This window comes from Aedes albopictus, chromosome 1 (assembly GCF_035046485.1).
Source record: "Aedes albopictus strain Foshan chromosome 1, AalbF5, whole genome shotgun sequence".
Classification (NCBI taxonomy): Eukaryota; Metazoa; Arthropoda; class Insecta; order Diptera; family Culicidae; genus Aedes; species Aedes albopictus.
This window is the reverse complement of record NC_085136.1, coordinates 326,738,227-326,766,098: the sequence shown is the minus strand read 5'-3', so window position 1 is coordinate 326,766,098 and position 27,872 is coordinate 326,738,227. Positions and strand designations below refer to the sequence as shown.

The following is a 27,872-nucleotide window of genomic DNA, read 5'->3' as shown; positions in this document are numbered from 1 at the left end:
TTGGTTTGTTTGAGATCAGAGATAATGCATCGCAAGTCCGGCTCCAGGGACACGTTATCCTCCATTTGGGACATTTGTGCCATCAAATGGTGTATGTGCTCTGAACTAAATTTGTTTTTCTGAAGAAATTTTCATTTATTTCAACAAGAACGTAACATAATATCATATCACTATGAGTTATTTATGTTATATTTATTGAGTCTTTGTAAAACACAACCACGTAAGGACGTAACAGTAATCGAGAAAATAATTCACTACACAAAAAAAAACAATCAGTAAAAGTTTCATTACTGAGGTGCACAACTGTATGGAATAAAATGCTATGCGGAAATTTTACGAAGCTATCATCGACTTTCGGGCTGTTCGGGCTCGTTTGGAAGTTAACCATCAATGTTAACTTCTTTTCCCGATCAGCCTAGATAGCTGTGTAGTGTCGGTAGCGGTTGTCTCAATTGGCTAAGAATAACACTACGGACCCGATCCAGCCTGATCCAGAGGTAAGAGTCCACTAAACAGGTGACCCCTAATTCATGGTGTTATGCGGCTTTATGCTTACCGTGCCAAGGAATGAATGGTTAGGGGGGTCTAATAAAAACCTAACCACAAACGGAGCCTGTGGAGAATTAGGGCGTCCTCCACAGTATTACGCCCTTACTGCACTAACCGGAGCAATTGTGCAGTGGACCTTGCGTTTCTCCGAGATAATCAGTTGCCCTTCTTAAGTCTCAAATTTGAGGCTAAATAAGGGCGGGATTATTTAAATGTTGTAAATTAGCTTACATTACTTAATTCCTTCGCTTAATGCGTTTTCGCCACTGGCGTTTTTCAATTGACACCGATTTTGGTTTGTCGTTGATGTTTCCTTTTTGTGCTGTGATTGTGAAGAGTGTAATCCTGTCTAGTTTGGGTAGTGGCTACGGCTAGGAAACCTCAGATCAATTTTCAGCATAAAACGCGTGCGTAGTCCAAGTGGCTCTACTTCATAAAGTTCATTTTCGTAGGGTAACTTCTGTATAGGTTACCTTGTGAACCCAGTTTGCTTCTTTCATTATAGATGAAGTGTCGTGCCTCGAGCATGCTATATCTTAGGATAACGTTAATAGTATGTTTCAGCATTTCCTTATGGATGCCTTCAAGCAAGCTCTTGTATTCAGCATCTTTTCGCTGATATTTGGCAATATTGCTACAATGATTACATCCTGAAGTAGCTCAAACATTAATTTGAGATGCTTCAGTTTGATGGATTACTTAGGTAGTACAGTTCATGGATAACTTAACATAGAATTGCACCTAACCCAATTCTGCATGAGCAGAATTTGTCATGAGTTGACTGATTGTTCCTTCGCAAAATTTGCATATTCAGGCGACCCTGCTCAACAAACTAGGGAGCCTGTACTAATTGGTTGCGACCACATTTTCTGGATAACTCGCTTCCATTGCTACTCCAAGAAAGTTTCATTGTGGTTTTGTTATTACAATGCCCTCCATTGTGGTATACCATAACTATTGCTTTGAAAGAAGCTTGTCCTCTGCGGCCTGTGTGGACCGCAAGAGGTATTCCTGAATGGAACTGTGATCTGTTCAAGTTAAAAATATCTTCGGATAAACCATTCTTTTGTATAGTTACGAAAGCTTTCGCCCGAGAATTATAGCTATATAATCGACTTAGTGGACCCTAAAAAGCTCTGCTTACTTCAAATCTCCAGGTGCAAATGGGGGTTTGTCCTATTTTCCTCCAAAGGGATATGAGTATTTCAAGCATGTTTTGAACTCTTGTAGTTTGCTATTGGGTATTTTTATGGCGTGAAACTCCATAGTTTTATCCCGAAAGGGTGCGTGCGTTGTATAAAGAAGAAATGAGTTCCAGATTCATCTGGTTACCTCGTTCTTTCTGAAATGCTTGAAACGCATTGTGGAGTATCACATTTGTGATGTTCGTCTGGCTGACATGCCTATTCATGTGAACTCACATGCCTCCCAATATGGGATGTCCACAGTGACTCTTTTACACAAAGTTGTATACGTTTACAAGAAAGCACTCGCTCAAACGTAGTTTTTGCTTGGGTGATTTCTTGAACATCGAGGATGCTCTCGATGACGTGCATTTCAATGTCATATTGAAAGTCGCATGACGTCACAAGCTACCTCCAATGAGCTATAGGCTCTCTTTACGCATATACGTTTTACAATGTCCTTTTCAGGGTACTGATTAAACCCGTTGTGGTATGAACTATGAGCTTTCGTTGCGCTTATGCGTTCATTCCCTGTTCTTGGGCACCCCTTCCTATTTCATCACATTTCCTTTCCTAATCCCATTCCATCCCTTGTCCCATTGTCCCTCAGGTAAATGACGAAATAGGCTTATATGTTAGGCGATGGCAAAAATGTCCCAAATGGAGGATAACGTGCCTCTGGAGCCGGCCTTCTGATACCTGATATACGGAAATTTTACGAAGCTGTCATCGACGTACGAAAAGAAACAGCGCCGTCTCCCTTCATACAGTAGTGAATAGCTACACGGAATGCTTCACCATACTTAGTTGAAGATATGGAAAGAACTACCTGCTAGCTGGTTGAAGGTCCTCATTTGTCCTTGAAAAAAGGGTCATAGACTGAAATACGACATTTACCGAGGTATAACACTCCTTTACTGTGCAAAATTCTGTTCCACAGATTGAGTCCATTTCTGACCAAGTCCTTCTTCGACAAAGACCAAGCTGATTTTTTATTCCAATTCTGTAAGTACTGCTTCAGAATCCCGAGAGGATTCTGGTGAGAATCATGACAGGATTCTGGTGAGAATCCCGAGAGGATTCTGGTCCGACAGGATTCAGGTGTGAATGAGGGGGTTCTTGTGAGAATCTTCAGAGGATTCTAGTGAGAGTCCTGAGAGAATTCTAGTCAGAATTCTGAGAGGATTCTGGTGGAAATTCTGATGAGATTCTGTTGAGAATCCTGAGAAGATTCCGGTGAGCGTCCTGCGAGGATTCTGGTGAGAAACCTAAGAGAATTCTAGGGAAGCTGAAAGGATTCTGGCGATAGTTCGGAGTGGATTCTAGTGGGAAACCTGAGAGAATTCTGAGAGAATGCTGGTGATCATTCGGAGAGGATTCTGGTGAGAATCCCGAGAGGCTCCTGTTGAGAATCCTGAGAGGATTCTAGTGAGAAACCTGAGAGGGTTCTGATGAAACTGAGAAGATTCTGGTGATAGTACAGAGTGAATTCTAGTGGGAACCCTGAGAGGATTCTTAAGAGAATCTTGGGAGGATTCTGGTGAGAATCCTGAGACGATTCTGGTGAGAAACCTGAGAGAATACTGAGAGGATTCTGATGATAATTCCAAGAGGATTCTAGTGAGAATCCTGAGCCAATTCTGATGAGAATATTGGAAGGATTCTGGTGAGAATTCTGAGAGAATACTGAGAGTATTCTGGTGATGATTCAGATGAGAATCCTGAGAGGATTCCGGTGAGAATCCTGATAGGTTTTTGGTGAGAATCCCGAGAGGATTCTGGTGAGAATCCCGAGAGGATTCTGCTGAGAATCATGGAAGGATTCTGGTCCTGAGAGGATTCTGGTGAGAATCCTGAGTGGATTCTGGTGAGAATCCTGAGTGGATTCTGGTGAGAATCCTGAGTGGATTCTGGTGAGAATCCTGAGTGGATTCTGGTGAGAATCCTGAGCGGATTCTGGTGAGAATCCTGAGAGGATTCTGGTGAGAATCCTGAGGGATTCTGGTGAGAATCCTGAGGGAGTCTGGTGAGAATCCTGAGGGATTCTGGTGAGAATCCTGAGGGATTCTGGTGAGAATCATGAGAGGATTCTGGTGAGAATCCTGAGAGGATTCTGGTGAGAATCCTGAGACGATTCTGGTGAGAATCTGGAGAAGATTCTGGTGAGAATCCTGAGAAGATTCTGGTGAGAATCGTGAGAGGATTCTGGTGAGAATCCTGAGAGGATTCTGGTGAGAATCCTGAGAGGATTCTGGTGAGAATCCTGAGAGGATTCTGGTGAGAATCCTGAGAGGATTCTGGTGAGAATCCGGAGAGGATTCTGGTGTGAATCCTGAGAGGATTCTGGTGATAATCCTGAGAGGATTCTGGTGAGAATCTTGAGAGGATTCTGGTGAGAATCCTGAGAGGATACTGGTGAGAATCCTGAGAGGATTCTGGTGAGAATCCTGAGAGGATTCTGGTGAGAACCCTGAGAGGATTCTGGTGAGAATCCTGAGAGGATTCTGGTGAGAATCCTGAGAGGATTCTGGTGAGAATCCTGAGCGGATTCTGGTGAGAATCCTGAGCGGATTCTGGTGAGAATCCTGAGCGGATTCTGGTGAGAATCCTGAGCGGATTCTGGTGAGAATCCTGAGCGGATTCTGGTGAGAATCCTGAGCGGATTCTGGTGAGAATCCTGAGCGGATTCTGGTGAGAATCCTGAGCGGATTCTGGTGAGAATCCTGAGCGGATTCTGATGAGAATCCTGAGGGATTCTGGTGAGAATCCTGAGGGATTCTGGTGAGAATCCTGAGAGGATTCTGGTGAGAATCCTGATAGGATTCTGGTGAGAATCCTGAGCGGATTCTGGTGAGAATCCTGAGAGGATTCTGGTCAGAATCTGAGAGGATTCTGGTCAGAATCCCGAGAGGATTCTAGTGAGAATGCCGAGAGGATTCTGGTGAGAATCCCGAGAGGATTCTGGTGAGAATCCCGAGAGGATTCTGGTGAGAACCTCGAGAGGATTCTGGTGAGAATCCCGAGAGGATTCTGGTGAGAATCCCGAGAGGATTTTGGTGAGAATGCCGAGAGGATTCTGTTGAGAATCCCGAGAGGATTATGGTGAGAATCCCGAGAGGATTCCTGTGAGAATCCTGAAAGGATTCAGGTAAGAATCCTCAAAGGATTCAGGTGAGAATCCTCAAAGGATTCAGGTGAGAATCCTCAAAAGATTCAGGTGAAAATCCTGAAAAGATACTGATGAGAATCCTGACAGGATTCTGGTGAGAATCCCGAGAGGATTCTGATGAGAATCTCGAAAGGATTTTGGTGAGAATCCCGAGAGGACTCTGGTGAGAATCCCGAAGAGAATCTGGTCCGACAGGATTTAGGTGTCAATCCTGAGAGGATTCTTGTGAAAATCTTGAGAGGATTCTAGTGAGAGTCCTGTGAGAATTCTAGTCAGAATTCTGAGAGGATTTGGTGAAAATTCTGATGGGATTCTGGTGAGAATCCTCAGAGGATTCCTGTGAGAAATCCCGAGAGGCTTCTGTTGAGAATCCTGAGAAGATTCCGGTGAGAAACCGAAGAGAATTCTGGGGAAGCTGAAAGGATACTGGCGATAGTTCGGAGAGGATTCTAGTGGGAATTCTGAGAGCTTTCTGGTGAAAATCTTGGGAGGATTCTGGAGCCTGAGTGGATTGTAGTAGGAAACCTTAGAGAATACTGAGAGGATTCGGGTGAGAATCCCGAGAGGATTCTGATGAGAATCCCGAGAGAATTCTGGTGAGAATCCCGAGAGGGTTCTGGTGAGAATCCCGAGAGGATTCTGGTGAGAATCCCGAGAGGATTCTGGTGAGAATCCCGAGAGGATTCTGGTGAGAATCCCGAGAGGATTCTGGTGAGAATCCCGAGAGGATTCTGGTGAGAATCCCGAGAGGATTCTGGTGAGAATCCCGAGAGGATTCTGGTGAGAATCCCGAGAGGATTCTGGTGAGAATCTCGAGAGGATTCTGGTGAGAATCCCGAGAGGATTCTGGTGAGAATCCCGAGAGGATTCTGGTGAGAATCCCGAGAGGATTCTGGTGAGAATCCCGAGAGGATTCTGGTGAGAATCCCGAGAGGATTCTGGTGAGAATCCCGAGAGGATTCTGGTGAGAATCCCGAGAGGATTCTGGTGAGAATCCCGAGAGGATTCTGGTGAGAATCCCGAGAGGATTCTGGTGAGAATCCCGAGAGGATTCTGGTGAAAATCCCGAGAGGATTCTGGTGAGAATCTCGAGAGGATTCTGGTGAGAATGCCGAGAAGATTCTGGTGAGAATCCCGAGAGGATTCTGGTGAGAATCCCGAGAGGATTCTGGTGAAAATCCCGAGAGGATTCTGGTGAGAATCCCGAGAAGATTCTGGTGAGAATCCCGAGAGGATTCTGGTGAGAATCCCAAGAGGATTCTGTTGAGAATCCCGAGAGGATTATGGTGAGAATCCCGAGAGGATTATGGTGAGAATCCCGAGAGGATTCCTGTGAGAATCCTGAAAGGATTCAGGTGAGAATCCTCAAAGGATTCAGGTGATAATCCTCAAAAGATTCAGGTGAAAATCCTGAAAGGATACTGATGAGAATCCTGACAGGATTCTGGTGAGAATCTCGAGAGGATTTTGGTGAGAATCCCGAGAGGACTCTGGTGAGAATCCCGAAGAGAATCTGGTCCGACAGGAATCCTGAGAGGATTCTTGTGGAAATCTTGAGAGGATTCTAGTGAGAGTCCTGAGAGAATTCTAGTCAGAATTCTGAGAGGATTCTGGTGAAAATTCTTATGGGATCAGGTGTCGAAAAGGTGTCAAAGACTGTGATCGTCAACAATACTGCTGAGAGAATACTGAGAGAATACTGGTGATGATTCGGAGAGGATTCTGGAGAGAATCCTTAAGGCTTCTGTTGAGAATCCTAAGAGGATTCTGCTGAGAAACCTGAAAGAATACTGAGAGGATTCTGATGATAATTCCAAGTGGATTCTAGTGAGAATCCTGAGCCGATTCTGATGAGAATTCTGAGAGGATTCTGGCGAGAATCCTGAGTGGGTTCTGGCAAGAAGCCTGAGAGAATACTCAGAGAATTCTGGTAATAATTCGTAGAAGATTCTTGTGAGAATTCCAATCCCAAGAGAATACTGAGATTATTCTGGTGAAAAACCTGAGACGATTCTGGTGAGAATGCTGAAAGGATTTTAGTAAGAATCCTGAGAGGATTCTGGTGAGAATCCTGAGAGGATTCTGGTGAGAATCCTGAGAGGATCCTGGTGAGAGTCCTGAGAGAATTCTGGTGAGAATCCTGAGGGATTCTGGTGAGAATCCTGAGAGGATTGTGGTGAGAATCCTGAGAGGATTCTGGTGAGAATCCTAAGAGGATTCTGGTGAGAATCCTGAGAGGATTCTGGTGAGAATCCTAAGAGGATTCTGGTGAGAATCCTAAGAGGATTCTGGTGAGAATCCTGAGCGGATTCTGGTGAGATTCCTGAGCGGATTCTAGTGAGAATCCTGAGCGGATTCTGGTAAGAATCCTGATCGGATTCTGGTGAGAATCCTGAGCGGATTCTGGTGAGAATCCTGAGCGGATTCTGGTGAGAATCCTGAGCGGATTCTGGTGAGAATCCTGAGCGGATTCTGGTGAGAATCCTGAGCGGATTCTGGTGAGAATCCTGAGCGGATTCTGGTGAGAATCTTGAGCGGATTCTGGTGAGAATCCTGAGCGGATTCTGGTGAGAATCCTGAGCGGATTCTGGTTAGAATCCTGAGCGGATTCCGGTGAGAATCCTGAGAGGATTAATGTGAGAATCCTGAGAGGATTCTAGTGAGAATCCTGAGAGGATTCTGGTGAGAATCCTGAGAGGATTCTGGGAGAATCCTGAGAGGATTCTGGTGAGAATCCTGAGAGGATTCTGGTGAGAATCCTGAGAGGATTCTGGTGAGAATCCTGAGAGGATTCTGGTGAGAATCCTGAGAGGATTCTGGTGAGAATCCTGAGAGGATTCTGATGAGAATCCTGAGAGGATTCTGACGAGAATCCTGAGAGGATTCTGGTGTGAATTCCGAGAGGATTCTGGTGTGAATTCCGAGAGGATTCAGGTTAGGTTTCTGATGGGAATCCCGAGAGGATTTTTTTATGAGAATCTTGAGAGGATTATGGTGAGAATCCTAAGAGCATTCTGGTGAGAATCCTGAAAGGGTTCTGGTGAGAATCCTGAGAGGACAATACTGAGAATCCTCAGAGAATTCTGGTGAGAATGCCGAGAGGATTCTGATGAGAATCTCGAGTGAGAATCCTGAGAGGATTTTTGTGAGAATCTTGAGAGGATTCAGGTTAGAATTCCGAGAGGATTTACGTGGGATTCTTGAGAGGAAGCATGTGAGAATCCTGAGAGGATTCTGGTGAGAATTCTGAGAGCAGTCTGGTGAGAATCTTGGGAGGATTCTGGCGTGGAGGAGGACTCAGGTGAGAATCCTGAGTGAATTCTGGTGAGGAACCTGAAAGGATTCTAGTGATGAGAATCCCGAGAGGATTTTTCTCTGGTGAGAATCCTGCGAGGATTTTGGTGAGAATTCTGTAAGGATTCTGGTGGTATGCGTGAGAGGATTCTGGTAAGAATCATGACAGGATTCTGGTGAGATTTTTGAGAGGATTCTTATAAAAATCCCGAGAGGATTTAGGTGAGAATCCTGAAAGGACTCTGGTGAGAATCCTGAGAGGACAATGATGAGAATTCTCAGAGGATTCTGGTGAGATTCCTGAGAGGACTGATTGTACAAAGACGCGAATGAAGAAGCAGTGTTGTCCGCCTACATCGTGACAACAAAAAATCTCTTACAGAAACTATATGGCGACCGTTATATGTTTTGGCCCATGCATTCGAAGCGATAAACTCACGGACATTCTAGAAGATTATGCTAAGAGTGACAAATTCGGTTCTTGGTTGGTGCTGAAACTTTTCAAAATGTAAGTTTCCTTGACTTCTTGGAAATTATATAGAGTACTATGTTCCTACTTGCCACTCGATATCCCTTTCGGGACGGAGTGCAAAAATGTTAAATATCCATACAAATGGCTTAACTTTGTTTCTCCAGAACCTTTTAGATTTTCCAACAAAACAACTATTGTTGTTTCTCATTGAAAAGAACTACTTTTTATCTTCCGATATCTGGCTTTGATTATCCAAATAAATTGTACAAAAAAATATACGAATACCGATACACCATTCGAATGCCATTGCTTGAAATTTTGTATTCAACTCGTTGCAAAGCTCTATTTTTGTTTCAGCAATCTTCGTGTTTTTCCAACTCGGCTAGAGGTTCTAATTAGTATTTCTGTCTGTTTGTTACAGGTATACCTTCTTTAGAGATCTACACCAACATATGTACATCATGCATAGCAACATCGAAAGGTACTTCATTTTCATAGTTTACTCTTTTCTTATTTTTTAAAGACTTGGTTGTAGAGAGGCTTCAGGGATTTTCAGGAGAATTTCAGGGGGATTTCAAAGCCGTTTGCGTTACCATCCGTTTCAGGGAATTTCAGAGGAATTTTAGGAGATTTGAAGGCGGTTAAGGGGCTTTCAGGTGAGCTTCAGGGGTTTTCAAAGGCGTTTCAAAGCGCTACAGGGGGTTTCCAATTGAGTTTTCAGGGGCTTCTCAGGCTTTCGGGTAAGGCTTCAGGAGGATTTCAGAGGCTTGTCAATGCATTTCAGAGCAGCATTAGAGGACTTCACAGGCTCTCTGAAGAGCTTCAGGGAAATTATAGGGGGTTTCAGAGGGGCTGTAGGAAGCTTTAGGACTCTCGGTCGAGCTTCATGAGGGTATCAGAGGGGTCCGAAAGCGTTGCAAGATATTCCAGAGGTGCTTCACGAAGCTTCGCAGGCTCTCAGGTTTCTGATGGGTTTCATAGACGTTTCAATACATATTGCGGTGTTCTGGAGAGATGGGCTGCAGGGAGATTTTAATGGCGTCTGTGTTTCAAGGCGCTTGAAGGCGTTTCAAAGGGTTTCTGTAATTTAGGGGACTTAAGGGGGCTTCGTGAGATTTAATCCTTTGGGGACGGATGGGTCGTATGTGCCCAGCCGAGAAAATCGACCATCATAAACGTGTTGTAGACCAGCGAGGTTGCATCCAGAAAGATGAAAAGTCCGTCTCCAAAGGGTTAAGGGGATCTCTAAGACATTACAAGGCGTTTCAGTGGTTGTCAAAGAGGTTTTAGGGTGCGTCGCATTTTTATGCGTTTCAGAAGAGTTTTTGGGGATTTTAATGGACTTCATTGGGTTTCAGGTGAGCTTAAGGGGGATTCCAGGGAAATATAAGGCTTCACCAGCCTGTCAGATTTTCGGAGGGGGCTTCAGGGGGATTCCAGTGGTGTTTGTGTTTCAAGGCGCTTCAGGGCGTTTCAAGAGGAGTTTCTGAGGCGTGTCCTTGCGTTCCAGGGGCGTTTGTGCAGATTTCGAGAAGTTTCAGACTGACTACACTTGTAGAACCGATAACTTATTTTCAAAGGAGTTCTTGGAGACCCTCATACAGACACTGGTATCACCACTTGATAGTACATAGTTGCATGGAGCTGTGTATTCTTCTACTTCTTTGCGTAATGTCTCAATTGGGGCAATTTTTCTCGGCAGCCTATGAGCACTTCCACTCAGTTATTAACTGAAGGATATCGTGTGGTGAACAAAGAAATGTCCAAGCAGACCAAGAAAATTTCCATCACGAAAAGGTCCTGCACCGACCGGGAATCGAACCCGTCACTCTCAGCATTGCCTTGTTGAACATCCAAGCGCTTATCGCTTCGGATGTATCGGCGTCATTCATTCATAATGCTCAACAGATCACTGATTACGGTTGTTGATCCAACGGCCTATACTTCAGAGAGTTCTCAAACTTGGATACTCTTAGACATCTATTGAGCTTATATCTAGATAAAACGTAGGCCTTATTCATAATACAACAAGAGGTCATAAGTTGTGCATATAAATTCGATGACCTATACCCAAGGAAGCTTTTCGGGACCCCTAAATAGTGTCAAATGGGTTAGTTGATTGCAACAAATCGTCCACCAATTGGTAATCCCTAACACATTTCCCTTTCTTCTGTCCAGGCTCCTAGTAATTTCTCGCAGGAGTGCTGAGAATTTCCTGCATTAACACGCTGGGGATGTTATGGTGAATTATGGTGAATATCACCTGTCGTGTCCGGACGGACACCGTGGCAATCCGGATCAACCGATTCTGCAGGTCGAAACTCTTTATTTCGAGGAAGGATGCAAATGATGCAACCTACTCGTGCAAAATACTTTACAAGACTGACGTTTCATTTCATCATTGTTTGTTTTGTTTTCCGGTGGCGCATCATTGCTGCCAATGCTATATGCCCTGTTTCTCGCTTTCTCTGTATCCCTCTCAATCCCTACATCATCTAGCACTTATTCACTAAAGATAACTGTAAAACTCAAAGTTGTTTGAAAACCATTGGAATTCACGCCTTTGTCATTAGTCTTAATAACCCCACTTTCAATATAAGAGAGACACGGACACCGTCTTCAGCCAGAGGCTGTACAGACTGAACGAAACATAACACTAGACACACGGGGCATGCACCAGTGGATACGGAGAAGAAACTATTCTCACGAAAAGTTTCATCGCCCGGAGCGGGAATCGAACCCTCACCCCACAGCATGGTGCGATTAGAAGCTTGGTGACCCTAACCGCACGGCTACTTTCATTTCTTCCATCTTTGTCTCTATAATCAAGCATAACTAAACACTACAAAACTCACCTGAGAATCCTTCTCCGGGTGCGACAGCGACCGCCTCGGCGTCGGTTTCACCGCCTTGTTCCCCGGCGAGTCCTCCGAAATCGATCGCATCGTTTCCGGCTTTCGCTTGATGGGTTCGTCCTCGTTGGACGAGGCCACGGTTTCCGGTTCCACCGGCAGATCCCGCGACTTCCGACGTCGCAGACGTTCCTTTTTGCTACCACTACTGGTGATGCCGCCGCCACCGCCGCCGCCACCGCCGCCGCCACCGCCGCCGCTGCCGACGACGCCGCCCTGCTTTAGGTAATCCTCCGGGCAGAAGTACTCCGGACTGGAATCGTTCAGGAAGCTCTCGGCGCTCTTGATCGTACTGGCCGGTACCATGCTGGAGCGCAGGCGCCGGTCGATGTTGTAGGTGTCGTAGTTTTCCTCGTTGTTGTAGAAGCTGGCCTCCTCGTCTTCGTCAAAGTGCAGCTGCGTGGTCGAGTCGTTCGTTAGGTCGTAGTCGTCCATCATGGCCTGTTTGGCTTCGGCAAAAGTTTTCTGTTTGGGAGATCGTTTTTCTGAGTTTACTGAGTCTTCTCTAACGTGTTCTTGACGTACCAGTCTTGGCGAACGATTGCTCGGAATTTCGGGCAGCAACCTGCGTCCTTCGCTTGGCATTCCTGCGCCTCCTCTATTGAGACTGTACTCTTCGTTACTATGGCTACGTACTTTGATCATCTTGGAAGCGTGATGTGGACCACCAGTGCTACCGCCGGTGCCACCGACACTACCACTCGGAGTGCTTGGGTTTTGCTGAGGTGTCGACGACGATAGCTCATCGGCCATCGTTGGGAAATGCTGTTGTGAGAGAAAAGGACGTGGTGCAGGTTGTGCTGGTTGTGGAAATAAAAAAGATTGCTTTTGTCTTGGTGAGATAGGCATGAATTTTGGTCCGTGCTGATGAACCGAGAGCGAGTTCATACTGTCTGGTGCCGGGAGTGTGCTTTGGCGTGCAAACTCTGGTGAGCGTTTGATACTGTGCGGTGAGAGCTGTTTTTTGGGAGGGGAGGTAGGAAGCAATTTCACGTGCTGGTCGGGATTAGGTAGTGTGGCTTGCCTGGTCATTTGAAAACGGCGGGGTATCGACGAGTTGCCGGAGCTTCCACCGTCGCCAGCCGATTCGGCACCACTATCGGGGGATTTGTTAAATAGCATCCGATTGGGTGAGGTGGGCAGTTGGCGCTGTTGGCCGGGTTGAGGTGGTTGTTGCTGTGAATGAGCCTGAATTTGCAGGAAAAATGGATCACTGGAGTTGGATGGAAAAGTTGACTGACGTACAAACGGTGGATATCTCGGGTTGTTGGATTGTTGATCACCGTCCGATTTGTCCGGTGATCGACTGTACAGGTTTGTTCTACTGTTTGGCGAAGTGGACAGTAGCTTAGGTCCTATTTCGTGGTTTTCATTTGGCCTACAAGGTAGTGTTGATTGTCTTCGGATTTTGTATCGGGCCGCAATTGGGGAAGTTTGCGGTTGCGGGTCCGCATCGTCGTTCTCGTTGTCCGTGTGGTACGGACTGTACTGGGGACTGGGGCTGAGCTGTTTCGGTGACACAGATGGTGGCATCAGGTTGTTGTTGCTGCCGTAGAACATTCCGGCATCGGGATTCGGGAGCGTAGATTGTCTTGGCATTCGGCGCCCTATCGGCGGGTGGAGTTCGTTATCGAACTCGTCTTCCTGTGCGTAGTCGGCCATTGTGCAGGGGTTCACGTACGGGTATCTTACCAGGGATGGATAACTGCTCTGCGATTGCTTACGAGGTAAATGTGTATATTGCTGTGAGTCGGTGTCTCCTTCGGATTGACGATTCTCATCTTCCGCATCTGGTGGGTGAGGTGAGTGAGGCGTTTCATGTAACGGAGATAAGAAAAAATGAAACAACACAATGAGTAAGTCACATGCTTGAATGACAGACGACACTTTTGACACGATGCTGTCGTAATGAAAAACATACGATAAATGGACAGCATTCTAGTCATTGCCGCATTTGATGTCGTCGTCGTCGTTGTCGGTGTCGGTACCCCCATTGCATTTGCTGCATCAACGAACGACGATGACGATGATGCGACAAACGACATAAAACACTGGGCGGCCGTTTCTCGTTTCATTCTACGGCCCGGCTCGACTCGGCCCGGCTTTGTAATTATCTTTCTATCCCGTCGTGTGGGCAGTAGTTACTCGGCACTAGTGCACACTGTAGTCGGACAAAACTACACAGTATTGGAGAATGCGGACCGATTTCTGGGTCAATCGATGCCTGGGCTCTCGAATGGCAGATGAATGTGCGTCACATTGAGTTGCTGAAGTTTTCCATAAATAATTTTGAAAATAGGGGCGGAAAGCATACGTTTGGAATGATTATATATTTCAAAGAGTTACAGTAGGGTTTCTAAGAGATTACAGATTCGAATAAGGGCTCAAGGCCCTTTTAAGAATGTTTCAGATGGATGCAAGGGAGTTTCAACGAGTTTTACGGGGCACTAAGGGCATTTCAAGAGGTTTTAAGAGGTGATTTAGACCAATTTCATTGGCTTTCTGAGGCATTTCAAAGAGTCTTAGGGTCTGGAATCACTTTGAACTCTTCCACTGATCCTCTGAAACCTCCCTGAAACTTCTCTGGAATCGCCTTGAAGCTCCTTAAATGGTGTTCAAGTGACAATAAACCCCTGAAACTTCCGGAACGTCCCTGAAAACCTCAGAAACCGCCCAAAATACCTTTTAAAAGGTCATGCTGATCCTTGAAAATCCATTGAAGCCCCTGAAACCCCTTTGAATGTTCTTGGAATCCCCTAAAGCCTAATGAAATTTCCTGAAACGCTCTAAACCACCCTTCAAACCCTGGAATTCTCTTAAAATGCTTCTGAAACACTTTGAAGCAAACTTGGCTCCCTCTGAAACAACGGGGCTTAAATCGTCCATGACTATCCTTGAAATCCCCGGATTACCTGATAAGCCTTAGAACGCCCTTGAAGTTCCCAGAAACGATCATGGAGCCCCGTAAATCTTCCTGAAAACCCCTGTTAGCGGTTCTGAAACTCCCTAAAATGTTCCTCAAAGCCTTCTTTCTGAAATCCCATAAAACGCAACCACATCTTTCTGAATCACTTTTCAATGCCCTCAAAACCCTTCAGAAAAACCTCTTTATACCTGTGACACACCCTGATAACCACCTCAAACCTCCTGAATGCATATAAAACTTCCATAAACACCCTGAAATCCTCTGAAATGCCTATCAAAATCGCCTGAATTGCTCTAAAATACTGAGACCTCAAAAAAAAAAAAATCCTCTGATGCCCTTTGAAACGCTGTTGAAATGCCCCTGAATCCCTTTCAAACTCCCTGAAATGCCCCTTCTACCACAACGAAATTCTCTGAACTCGCTAACACACTCCTGAAACACAACCTGAAACTCCCAAAAGCGCACTTGAAACCCTTCTAAAACCTGTTGGAATTCCATGAGGAGTTCCTAGAGAAAACTCTGGAGATATTCCTAGAGGAAACTCTGGGAGTATTCCTGAAAGAATCCCTGGAGGAATTCCTGATGGAATCTCTCGAGTAATTCCTGGATGCATCCCTGGAGAAATTCCTGGTGAAATCCCTCGAGGATTTCCAGCAGGAATCCTCGGAGAAATCAATGGAGGAATCCCTGGAGGTATTCCTGAAGAAATCTCTGAAAGAATTCCTGATGGAATCCTCGGAGAAATTCCTGATGGAATCCCTGGATGAATTCCAGAAGAAATTCCTGGAGGAATTCCAGAAGGAATCCCTGGAGGAATTCCAGAAGGAATCCCTGGAGGAATTCCAGAAGGAATCCCTGGAGGAATTCCTGAAGAAATCCCTGGAGGAATTCCTGAAGAAATCCCTGGAGGAATTCCTGAAGAAATCCCTGGAGGAATTCCTGAAGAAATCCCTGGAGGAATTCCTGAAGAAATCCCTGGAGGAATTCCTGAAGAAATCCCTGGAGGAATTCCTGAAGAAATCCCTGGAGGAATTCCTGAAGGAACCCCTGGAGGAATTCCTGAAGGAATCCCTGGAGGAATTCCTGAAGGAATCTCTGAAGGAATTCCTGAAGGAATCCCCGGAGGAATTCCTGATGGAATCCCCGGAGGAATTTATGAAGGAATCCTTGGAGGAATTCCTGAAGGAATCCCCGGAGAAATTCCTGAAGGAATCCCCGGAGGAATTCCTGAAGGAATCCCTGGAGGAATTCCTGAAGGAATCCCCGGAGGAATTCCTGAAGGAATCCCCGGAGGAATTCCTGAAGGAATCCCCGGAGGAATACCTGAAGGAATCCCCGGAGGAATTCCTGAAGGAATCCCCGGAGGAATTCCTGAAGGAATCCCCGGAGGAATTCCTGAAGGAATCCCCGGAGGAATTCCTGAAGGAATCCCCGGAGGAATTCCTGAAGGAATCCCCGGAGGAATTCCTGAAGGAATCCCCGGAGGAATTCCTGAAGGAATCCCCGGAGGAATTCCTGAAGGAATCCCCGGAGGAATTCCTGAAGAAATCCCCGGAGGAATTCCTGAAGGAATCCCCGGAGGAATTCCTGAAGGAATCCCCGGAGGAATTCCTGAAGGAATCCCCGGAGGAATTCCTGAAGGAATCCCCGGAGGAATTCCTGAAGGAATCCCCGGAGGAATTCCTGAAGGAATCCCCGGAGAAGTTCCTGAAGGAATCTCCGGAGGAATTCCTGAAGGAATCCCCGGAGGAATTCCTGAAGGAATCCCCGGAGGAATTCCTGAAGAAATCCCTGGAGAAATTCCTGAAGGAATCGCTGGAGGAAATCCGTGGAGGAATTCCTGAAGGAATCCCTGGAGAAATTCCTGAAGGAATCTCTGGAGGAATTCCTGAAGGAATCTCTGGAGGAATTCCTGAAGGAATCTCTGGAGGAATTCCTGAAGGAATCTCTGGAGGAATTCCTGAAGGAATCTGGAGGAATTCCTGAAGGAATCTCTGGAGGAATTCCTGAAGGAATCTCTGGAGGGATTCCTGAAGGAATCTCTGGAGGAATTCCTGAAGGAATCTCTGGAGGAATTCCTGAAGGAATCTCTGGAGGAATTCCTGAAGGAATCTCTGGAGGAATTCCTGAAGGAATCCCTGGAGGAATTCCTGAAGAAATCCCTGGAGGAATTCCTGAAGGAATCTCTAGAGGAATTCCTGAAGGAATCTCTGGAGGAATTCCTGAAGGAATCTCTGGAGGAATTCCTGAAGGAATCTCTGGAGGGATTCCTGAAGGAATCTCTGGAGGAATTCCTGAAGGAATCTCTGGAGGAATTCCTGAAGGAATCCCCGGAGGAATTCCTGAAGAAATCCCTGGAGAAATTCCTGAAGGAATCGCTGGAGGAAATCCGTGGAGGAATTCCTGAAGGAATCCCTGGAGGAATTCCTGAAGGAATCTCTGGAGGAATTCCTGAAGGAATCTCTGGAGGAATTCCTGAAGGAATCTCTGGAGGAATTCCTGAAGGAATCTCTGGAGGAATTCCTGAAGGAATCTCTGGAGGAATTCCTGAAGGAATCTCTGGAGGAATTCCTGAAGGAATCTCTGGAGGAATTCCTGAAGGAATCTCTGGAGGAATTCCTGAAGGAATCTCTGGAGGGATTCCTGAAGGAATCTCTGGAGGAATTCCTGAAGGAATCTCTGGAGGAATTCCTGAAGGAATCCCTGGAGGAATTCCTGAAGGAATCCCTGGAGGAATTCCTGAAGGAATCCCTGGAGGAATTCCTGAAGAAATCCCTGGAGGAATCCCTGTAGGAATTCCTGACGAAATACCTGGAGGAATTCCTGAAGGAATCCCTGGAGGAATTCTCAACTACTTGGAGGAATTCCTGAAGGAATTCCTGGAGGAATTCTCGAAGGAATCCCTTTAGGAATTCCTGAAGGAATCCCTGGAGGAATTCCTGAAGGAATCCCTGGAGGAATTCCTGAAGGAATCCCTGGAATAATCCCTGAAGGAATCCTTGGAGAAATTCCTGAAGGAATCCCTGGAGAAATTCCTGAAGGAATCCCTGGAGAAATTCCTGAAGGAATCCCTGGAGAAATTATCGAAGGAATCCCTGGAGGAATTCCTGAAGGAATCCCTGAAGGAATCCCTGGAGGAACTCCTGAAGGAATCCTTGGAGAAATTCCTGAAGGAATTCCTGGAGGAATTCCTGAGGGAATCCCTGGAGGAATTCCTGAAGGAATCCCTGGAGGAATTCCTGAAGGAATCCCTGGAGGAATTCCTGAAGGAATCCCTGGAGGAACTCCTGAAGGAATCCTTGGAGGAATTCCTGGAGGAATTACTGAAGGAATCCCTGGAGGAATTCCTGAAGGAATCCCTGGAGGAAATGTCGAAGGAATCCCTGGAGGAATTCCTGAAGGAATCCCTGGAGGAATTCCTGAAGGAATCCCTGGAGGAACTCCTGAAGGAATCCCTGGAGGAACTCCTGAAGGAATCCCTGGAGGAACTCCTGAAGGAATCCCTGGAGGAATTCCTGGAGGAATTCCTGGAGGAATTCCTGGAGGAATTCCTGGAGGAATTCCTGGAGGAATTCCTGGAGGAATTCCTGGAGGAATTCCTGAGGGAATCCCTGGAGGAATTCCTGCAGGAATCCCTGGAGGAATTCCTGAAGGAATCCCTGGAGGAACTCCTGAAGGAATCCCTGGAGGAACTCCTGAAGGAATCCCTGGAAGAATTCCTGAAGGAATGCCTGGAGGAATTCCTGAAGGAATCCCTGGAGGAATTCCTGAAGGAATCCCTGGAGGAATTCCTGAAGGAATCCCTGGAGGAATTCCTGAAGGAATCCCTGGAGGATTTCCTGAAGGAATCCCTGGAGGAATTCCTGAAGGAATCCCTGGAGGAATTCCTGAAGGAATCCCTGGAGGAATTCCTGAAGGAATCCCTGGAGGAATTCCTGAAGGAATCCCTGAAGGAATTCCTGAAGGAATCCCTGGAGGAATTCCTGAAGGAATCCCTGGAGGAATTCCTGAAGGAATCCCTGGAGGAATTCCTGAAGGAATCCCTGGAGGAATTCCTGAAGGAATCCCTGGAGGAATTCCTGAAGGAATCCCTGGAGGAATTCCTGAAGGAATCCCTGGAGGAATTCCTGAAGGAATCCCTGGAGGAATTCCTGAAGGAATCCCTGGAGGAATTCCTGAAGGAATCCCTGGAGGAATTCCTGAAGGAATCTCTGGAGGAATTCCTGAAGGAATCCCTGGAGGAATTCCAGAGGGAATCCCTGGAGGAATTCCAGAAGGAATCCCTGGAGGAATTCCAGAAGGAATCCCTAGAGGAATTCCAGAAGGAATCCCTAGAGGAATTCCAGAAGGAATCCCTAGAGGAATTTCTGAAGGAATCCCTGGAGGAATTCCTGAAGGAATCCCTGGAGGAATTCCTGAAGGAATCCTTGGAGGAATTCCTGAAGGAATCCTTGGAGGAATTCCTGAAGGAATCCTTGGAGGAATTCCTGAAGGAATCTCTGGAGGAATTCCTGAAGGAACCTCTGGAGGAATTCCTGAAGGAATCTCTGGAGGAATTCCTGAAGGAATCCCTGGAGGAATTCCTGAAGGAATCCCTGGAGGAATTCCTGAAGGAATCCCTGGAGGAATTCCTGAAGGAATCCCTGGAGGAATTCCTGAAGGAATCCCTGGAGGAATTCCTGAAGGAATCCCTGGAGGAATCCCTGGAGGAATTCCTGAAGGAATCCCTGGAGGAATTCCTGAAGGAATCTCTGGGGGAATTCCTCAAGGAATTCCTGAAGGAATCTCTGGAGGAATTCCTGAAGGAATCCCTGGAGGAATTCCTGAAGGAATCCCTGGAGGAATTCCTGAAGGAATCCTTGGAGGAATTCCTGAAGGAATCTCTGGAGGAATTCCTGAAGGAACCTCTGGAGGAATTCTTGAAGGAATCTCTGGAGGATTTCCTGAAGGAATCCCTGGAGGAATTCCTGAAGGAATCCCTGGAGGAATTCCTGAAGGAATCCCTGGAGGAATTCCTGAAGGAATCCCTGGAGGAATTCCTGAAGGAATCCCTGGAGGAATTCCTGAAGGAATCTCTGGAGGAATTCTTGAAGGAATCTCTGGAGGAATTCCTGAAGGAATCCCTGGAGGAATTCCTGAAGGAATCCCTGGAGGAATTCCTGAAGGAATCCCTGGAGGAATTCCTGAAGGAATCACTGGAGGAATTCCTGAAGGAATCCCTGGAGGAATCCCTGGAGGAATTCCTGAAGGAATCCCTGGAGGAATTCCTGAAGGAATCCCTGGAGGAATTCCTGAAGGAATCCCTGGAGGAATTCCTGAAGGAATCCCTGGAGGAATTCCTGAAGGAATCCCTGGAGGAATTCCTGAAGGAATCCCTGGAGGAATTCCTGAAGGAATCTCTGGAGGAATTCCTGAAGGAATCTCTGGGGGAATTCCTCAAGGAATTCCTGAAGGAATCCCTGGAGGAATTCCTGAAGGAATCCCTGGAGGAATTCCTGAAGGAATCCCTGGAGGAATTCCTGAAGGAATCCCTGGAGGAATTCCTGAAGGAATCCCTGGAGGAATTCCTGAAGGAATCCCTGGAGGAATTCCTAAAGGAATCCCTGGAGGAATTCCTGAAGGAATCCCTGGAGGAATTCCTGAAGGAATCCCTGGAGGAATTCCTGAAGGAATCCCTGGAGGAATTCCTGAAGGAATCCCTGGAGGAATTGCTGAAGGAATTCCTGGAGGGATTCCTGAAGGAATCCCTGGAGGAATTCCTGAAAGAATTTCTGGAGGAATTCCTGAAGGGATTTCTGGAGGAATTCCTGAAGGAATCCCTGGAGGAATTCCTGAAGAAATCCCTTGAGGAATTCCTGAAGGAATCCCTTGAGGAACTCCTGAAGGAATCCCTGGAGGAATTCCTGAAGGAATCCCTGGAGGAACTCCTGAAGGAATCCCTGGAGGAATCCCTGAAGGAATCCCTGGAGGAATTCCTGAAAGAAATCCCTGGAGGAATTCCTGAAGGAATCCCTGGAGGAATTCCTGAAAGAAATCCCTGGAGGAATTCCTGAAGGAATTCTTGGAGGGATTCCTGGAGTAATTCTTGGAAGAATCTCTGGAGTAATTCCTGAAGGAATCACTAGAGGAATTCCTGGAGGAATCTCTGGAGGTATTGAAGAAGGATTCCGTGGAGGAATTTCTGAAGAAATCCCTGGAGGAATTCCTGAAGGAATTCTTGGGAGAATCCCTGGAGGTATTCCTGACGGAACCTCTTTAGAAATTCCTGAAGGGATTCCTAGAGGAATCAATGCTGGAATCTCTGGAGGTATTCATCCAGGAATTCCTACACGGATTCTTTCAGGAATTCCTCCATGGATTCCTTCAAACATGCCTTCGGAGTTTCCTTCAGAAATTTGTCGAGAAATTCTTCCAGGAATTCCTCCAGGGGTTTCTCCATGAATCCCTCCAGGGATTTCTCCCAGGGGTTCCTCCTGGAATGCCCCAGGGGATCCTTCAGGAATTGCTCCAGGGATTCCTCCAGGAACTCCTTCAGAAATATCTCCTGGAAATTCCATCAGGGATTCCTCCATGAATTCCTCCAGAGATTCCTCCAGAAATTCCTCCAGAAATTCCTTCAGGAATTGCTCAAGGGATTGGTATTCCCCTGGATGTAATTCCTCACTGGCCATTGATTAGCCATCAGTGGCAATCGATAGGCTATCTTTGGTCATCAATTGATCATCAGGTGGCATCGATTGGTAATTAGTGAGCATTTATTGGAAGTCAAGTGCCATCACAAATTACAAATTTTCCAATATTTTAAAGTTAACATATCTATTCTTCGCCTACATTTCATAATTTATTTATGGATTATATAGACTTTTCAATGTGACATTTACATTTCGGCCCTTCGCAAATAGGACTGCCCAGCGTCGACAGCTGACCGAGTCCCTCTAGCATTATTGCACGAACTCATGCCGAGAATGTTGGATATAATTCCATCATGCTTCTTTTTCGATGTTGATGACCCCCACCCCATCATCATCATCATCATCATCACCATCCATCCCATCCAAAAACAAACACTAAACGGACCCGGCCATCGACGACACCGGGTGTATATTGATTTTAGGCCATACCATACACAAAGAGAATAACCGCACACTCATCATGTGCGTGCGGGTCGCTTGCTTAGTCCATACTTACTGGATATCGTCCAGGAGCGCCGGATGCTCTTTCTGATCAAATCCGATGCGGGCAGGTAATCCTTCCCAGCGATGACCGAGGTTCGGCGGACGTCGCTGTCGGCGTAATCACTCATCCAATCTTCACTGGCTGCCTGCAGCTCACTGTCCCATTGGTGGTCGTGGTGGTTGTTTGGGTAGAGGGGAAAAAAAGAACACACATACGAAACGATTAGATCGATTAGGCGCTCGTTACACAGCTGCTACAACAATAATGTCATTATGGAATACACAAAGAGATAACAAGAGATATTAACAAGTACTTGGAAGGAAGGAAGGAAGATCGATACATCTTTGCGCCGTTTGGCACACGGAATTTTGCTCGCCAACACACCGAATCTTCTCTTGAACCACGGCCGGAATAAACGAAATTAAAAGACACACTTAAATAGCAACAGCTAATCATCGTCTGCCCAATTGAGGTTTGCTTGCGCCACCTCAATCAGTTTGTGCTTTAGTTGCACGGTTTTTGCAGAGTTGCTGATGAAGCGAGTAAGCGAGCGAGATCAAACGAGAGCAACAAACAAAAGTGTTTCCAAAAACAGCTTTTAAAACGATAAATTTAATTGGAGACGATAATTAAGATACACGAGTTATGATACTGACTAAAGTAGGTAGAGTTTGGACAAATAAAACACGAGACACAGCCATTTAAGCAGAAAAAGAGCGAATCACGATCGCGTTGTAGGTGTGCAGTCCGTAATATGCATGGGTGTCGGTTCTGTTCGACCCTGTAACGTAGCGGAAGCTGGGGTAAAACCACCAGAACAGTTCATTGGCTATACAGATTTGCACTTTAGGGAGCTATATCCTGTTTTGGACTTCAGTGGCCATCAATTGATATACAGTGGCCCTCGATTGGCAATCAGTGGCAATTGGTTGGAGATCAGTGGCCATCGATTTGAGATCTGTGGTCATCGATTGGCCATCAGTGGCAATCGATTGGCTATCTTTGGTCATCAATTGGCTTCTTTAGCGGTGTTGAGATAATTACATATTCCGAATCTGCATGCGAAACTGAGCCGAAATCCAAATTTTCATGAATTTTGGTGACCGGGAACCTATTTAAAAATCAATTTGAAGTTTGTATGGGAGCGATTTGTCGAATCACCCCTCGTCGCATTTTGTACTGGGTGGAGCTGTCAAACAGTTACTCAGCTGTCAAAAGGTGATTTCATAAAATCTCTTTGAAATTAATTTTAGGTACCAAAATAAAGTTCTAAAAATCTGAAAAAAATCATGGTGGCTCAGAAAAAGGTGCTCCTTCGTATAAAATCAAAAAATCGATACATTTTTCTTAATTTAAAAACCCAATTGATCAACAGATGACATCGATTGGTAACTAGTGAGCATTTATTGGAAATCAAGTGCCATCGGTTGGTCATCAGTGGCCATTTATTGGCAATCCATTGGCACTCAGTGGCCATCAATTGACCATCAGTGATTAGATTGTTGAGCCGAGGATCTGAATAGAATCCCCTTAGTATCTCAAGCAAGATTGGCTCAGAATAATGGCCATTAGAATTATGAGCAGAACAGGCTCAAGTTCAAAGCCGATGGGCTCAGTAACACGCGTAGGAGTTGCTTAGCATTATGTGTAGAACTGGCTCAGAATTCCGAGTCTGATGGGATCAATATTCTTAGCAAAATTGGCATAGAGTTCTAAGCAGTTTTGGCTCAGAATCCTGAGCTTGATTGGCTCAGAAATCTGGGAGAATTTATGCTAATCCAGTTTTGGATTCTGTGCCAATTCTGCTCAGAGTTTGGAGCCGAGTAAGATTTGTTTAGAAATCAATAGTGGCTCAGTACATCAAGCTGGTTCACGCTTAAAATCGTGATCTAGATCATTCAGAGAATTCAGAGTTCTTAGCCAAATCAGCTCATAATCCTGAGAAAGGGTAGCTCAGAATCCTGAACAGGATTTGCACAGTATCAAATGAATGATATACTCAGCAAGATTCGTTCAGGAAGCCGGAAGAAGCTTGAGTAGAATGTGAACAGAATCCTGATTGGAGCTCGTCATGGGCGAGCAAGGTTTGTTTGAAATCTTGAGCGAGATTTTCTTAGAATCCTGAGTAGGATTGCCTCATTATCCTGATCAGGATTGGTTTAGAAACCCGAGCTGAATTGACTAAGAAAACTGATAACATTCCGCTCAAAAGTTGTGGCTAATCTAGCTTAGGATTCTGAGCCAATTCTGTTCAGAGTTTTGAGCCAAATTGGCTCAGAATTCCGAGTAAGTTTTTTTTTAGAAATTTGAACAGAAATGGTCTTTTATCTCAAGCATGAATGACTCAGTATTCCAAACTGGAAATGCCCAGTACATCTCAAGCTATATTGGCTCAGAATGTTGGGTCGAATCGGCTCAGGATTATGCTCAAAAGCCTAAGGAGAAGTTCTTAGCCGCATTGGCTTATAATATTGAGCAAAATTCACTCAGAATCATGAGCAGGATTTGCTTAGAATCATGAGTACAATGAGCTCAGAATTTATAGGGCGGCTGTGTTCAGGAAGTTGCTTAGAATCAAGAGCAAAAAAAATCAGATACTGATACGGCAGGCGGAGAGTCCTTCATAACTTCGGCATCCCGAGCCGGATGGGCTCTGGACAGAAATTTATAGTAATCCAGCTTTGGATACTGAGCTAATCATGTCTAGAATTTTCAGCCGAATCGGCTCACAATCTGGAGTAGGAATTGTTTAGAAATCTGAACAGAATTCGCTTAGAAATATCTCGAGCATGACTTGTTCAATATCCCAAGCAAATGTAAACAGTTTCTAGCCAAATTGCTCAGTATCCCTGGAGCTGGATTTACTCATAATCCTGAGCAGAATGTGTTCGCAATTCTTATCGGATTGGATCATAATCCTTAGCTTGATTGACTCAAAATTCAGAGCAGAGTTTGCTCAGAGTTCTGAACAACACTTGGAGTATTGAAGCAGATAGGTTTAGTAATCTGAGTAGGATTTGCTCAGAAAAACCGACACAGAATTCCGAGCCAGATGGGATCAGTAATCTGAGAAGAGTTTACTTAAACTCTTGAGTAGTATGTTCTTACAATCCTGAGCAGATTGGTTGGTTGGCTGGTTGGTTGCCGGAACATTTTGGAGTGTTCCGTTGGATTTATATCCACAGACAAGCCCTTACCTCCATTGGACTAAACTTGAAACCTCCCTGAAATCTTGAAACGCCTTGAACCCCCTCAAAGCCCTAGGCTTTCCTTGAAACCCCTCAGAATACCTCTTGAATCACCAATACAATCCCTGTAGGCTACCATCAAACTATACCGAATCCCATTGAAACTTTTTAGGATTCCCTGAAATCTACCGTCAAACCGCTCAGAAACCTTATGAGACCCCTATAGGTAACCCTTGAACGCTACAAAGTTCCATTGAGAACCCCAGTGGGACTCTCTCAAATCTATTGATTCGCCATACCCCACAGAAAACTCTGCCTATGGGATACCTCTAGCTTACCTTTAAACTTTACCAAATCCTCTCAAACAATGTCTTGAAACGTATTGAATCCCTCAGAAGACCCCCGTAGGCTCGATACCCTCCAGAACATCCCGTGAATTTCCGTGAAATCCACTCAAACTCCATACCCCTCAGCAGCCTTATTAGACCCTTGTAGGCTACCCTTAGACCCTACCAAGTCCCATTGAGAACCCCATTGAATTCTTGAAATCTTCTGAAACGCTATACCCAGCGGACCCCCTCGAGACTACCGTAGGCTGTCCCCCAGAAATACCCCTAAAACTCCCCATGAGATCACTGTAAACTCTACCAACCCCATTCAAACTCCATGGATATCTCAGAAACCAATTGAAACGTATTGAATCTCTTGACAAACGTCTGTAAGACCCCCGTAGGCGTCCCGTGGAGCCCGCAAGACACCGCCTGAAATTTCCGTAGGCTTGCTTTATCCATCTTTGTTCATTAGCTGGCGCGTATAACGCTGACATCGTACACGCTCAGCGTGTTTGTTGGAGTAATTAAGACCCCAATGCACGACTAGGGCTCTCCTGTACTGAAACCTCTGAAAACCACAAAAACGCCTTGAAACCCCATTGCAACTCCCACAGCACTCATGAAAGTTCTTAAATTCCCTCAAAAAACACCCCTGAAATTCCCCGAAACATCTTGAAATCCTTTAGGAATCTTCTGGAGATCTCTCGGAAGCCCCTGATGCCCTCCGATACCTCTGAAAACCATTGGCGTAAATAGGGGGTGGCCAGGGGGGGCCTGGCCACCTCCAGAATAATTGAATTCGGAAAAAAATCACGCAATCCAGACGAAAAGCATCTTTTTAGTATAAAAAATACACATCGACATGGCCTTGGCCCTCCCTAGAGCTATCACCTAGTTACGCTTATGCTGAAAACTCTTCTAAGACCCCGGAAAGGGCCTTGAAACCCATCTGAAACGACCCTGAAAGTGCTCTTAAACCTCTCATAGCATAGCACCTTGAAGAACTTCTGAAGGATTCCCAAAAACAACTCCTGAAAGATTCCCAGATGGAACTGTTGTAAGAATTGCAGCAAGAAATCCTGAAGAAATTACAAAGACTATTCAAGAAGAAATCGAGCAAAAATTCAAGATCGAAGTTTCAGAAGAGACTACTGCACGATTCCCAGATGGACCTCCTGGAGGGATTTTTATTTTTTTTGGAAGAGCATAGGAAAGAATTCTTGGAAGATTTACTTGAAACTCCTGTGAGCTGCATTAACTCATATTCGATGGTGTTTTAATAAAAAGGTCTCTCATAACTATTCCTGAGAATATTTGATGAAGTAACTGAAGTCATGGCTTTGCTTCAGAGAATTGTAGGTAACGTTACTTAAATTTAGATTTAAGTAACTTACTTACTTAATTTAGAGCGTGTTCAGGGATGAGATATGAGAGGGCTGGGACTATTTAAGTTATTTTTCCTTAGCATAAGTTATCAGATCTACTTGCATAATTGACATGTTTGAGTGAAATTCATGCTTATACAGCCTCATGCAAGTATGTGCTGTCAAGTGGTGAATTCAATGTTTGATCGAGAATCTCCAAACTCCAAAAATATTGGTCACCGGTTCCACAAGCATCTGGGACGTCTCGAATCCCTTCTGAAACCGCCTCAAACGATTTAAAACATCTCTGGAATCCCCCTCAATCTGAGAGCAGTGCTCCAAAATGTATTGTCTAGAACAAAACCTCTCGAAACCCCTTGTAACGCTCTTAAGATCCTCAGAAACCCTCGAAAACGTCTCTGTGTCGCCTCTGCAACCAGCTGAAAATCCTCTGTATTTAGCTGAAATTTTTTCAAAAGCTGCCTGAAACCCTGGCACCCTGTAACGCACCTGAGACCCTCCAAAACGACCGAATGATCCTGTAACGCCTCCGAAACTTGTTGAAAATCCTCTGAATCTTTCTGAATTGACTCCGACAACCTTTGGAAACCCCCTTAGTCGCCCTGTAACGCACCTGAGACCCTTAGAAATCCCCGAAAATGCCACTGTAGCGCATGCGAAGCTCGCTGAAAATCCTCTGAATATTCCTGAAATACCTCTGAAACCCGCGTAAAATCCTCTGTATCTCGCTAAAATACCTCCGAAAACTTTAACGTATCTAAGACCCTCCGAAACCCCCGAAAATGATCCTGTAACTCCCCCGAAACTCGCTGCAAATTCTCTGAATCTTCCTGAAATGCCTCCGTAAACCTCCTGAAAGCCGTCGGACCCCTGTAACGCACCTGAAACCCTTAGAACCCCACTAAAACGCCCTTGTAGCGTCTCCGAAAACCGCTGAAAATCATCTGAATCTTACCTAATGGAATTTGTCTCAGAATCCTGACAGGATTCTTCTCAGAATTCTGAGCAAATCCGTTTCATAATCCTGACAGGATTCATCTAAAAATCATGACGGGATTCGTCTAAGTATCCGGACGGGACTTTTTTCAGAATCCTGACAGGATTCGTCTGACCAGATTTGTCTCAGAATCCTGACGGGATTCGTCTCAGAACCTTATCGGGGTTGGTCTTAGAATCCAGACGGGATTCGTCTCAGAATCCTGACGGGATTCGTCTCAGAATCCTGACGGGATTCGTCTCAGAATCCTGATAGGATTTGTCTCGGAATTCTGACGGGACTCGTCTC

The 27,872-nt window shown here is 45.5% G+C and overlaps 1 protein-coding gene across 6 annotated transcripts in view; it reads right to left on the bottom strand.

Annotated features, from left to right (window-relative positions):
• LOC109406392 (uncharacterized) overlaps positions 1-27,872 on the bottom strand; it is a 400,264-nt gene that overhangs the window by 144,198 nt on the left and 228,194 nt on the right. For 3 of the 6 annotated variants that reach the window (XM_062847298.1, XM_062847301.1, XM_062847302.1), the window contains 2 exons: positions 21,695-21,837; positions 11,524-13,370 (listed from right to left, as the gene is read on the bottom strand). In XM_062847298.1, the coding sequence (XP_062703282.1) occupies positions 11,524-13,370; positions 21,695-21,837 (1,990 nt within the window). The remainder of the gene's footprint in view (positions 1-11,523; positions 13,371-21,694; positions 21,838-27,872) is intronic. The other 3 variants (XM_029867662.2, XM_062847299.1, XM_062847300.1) reach the window with 3 other exon arrangements.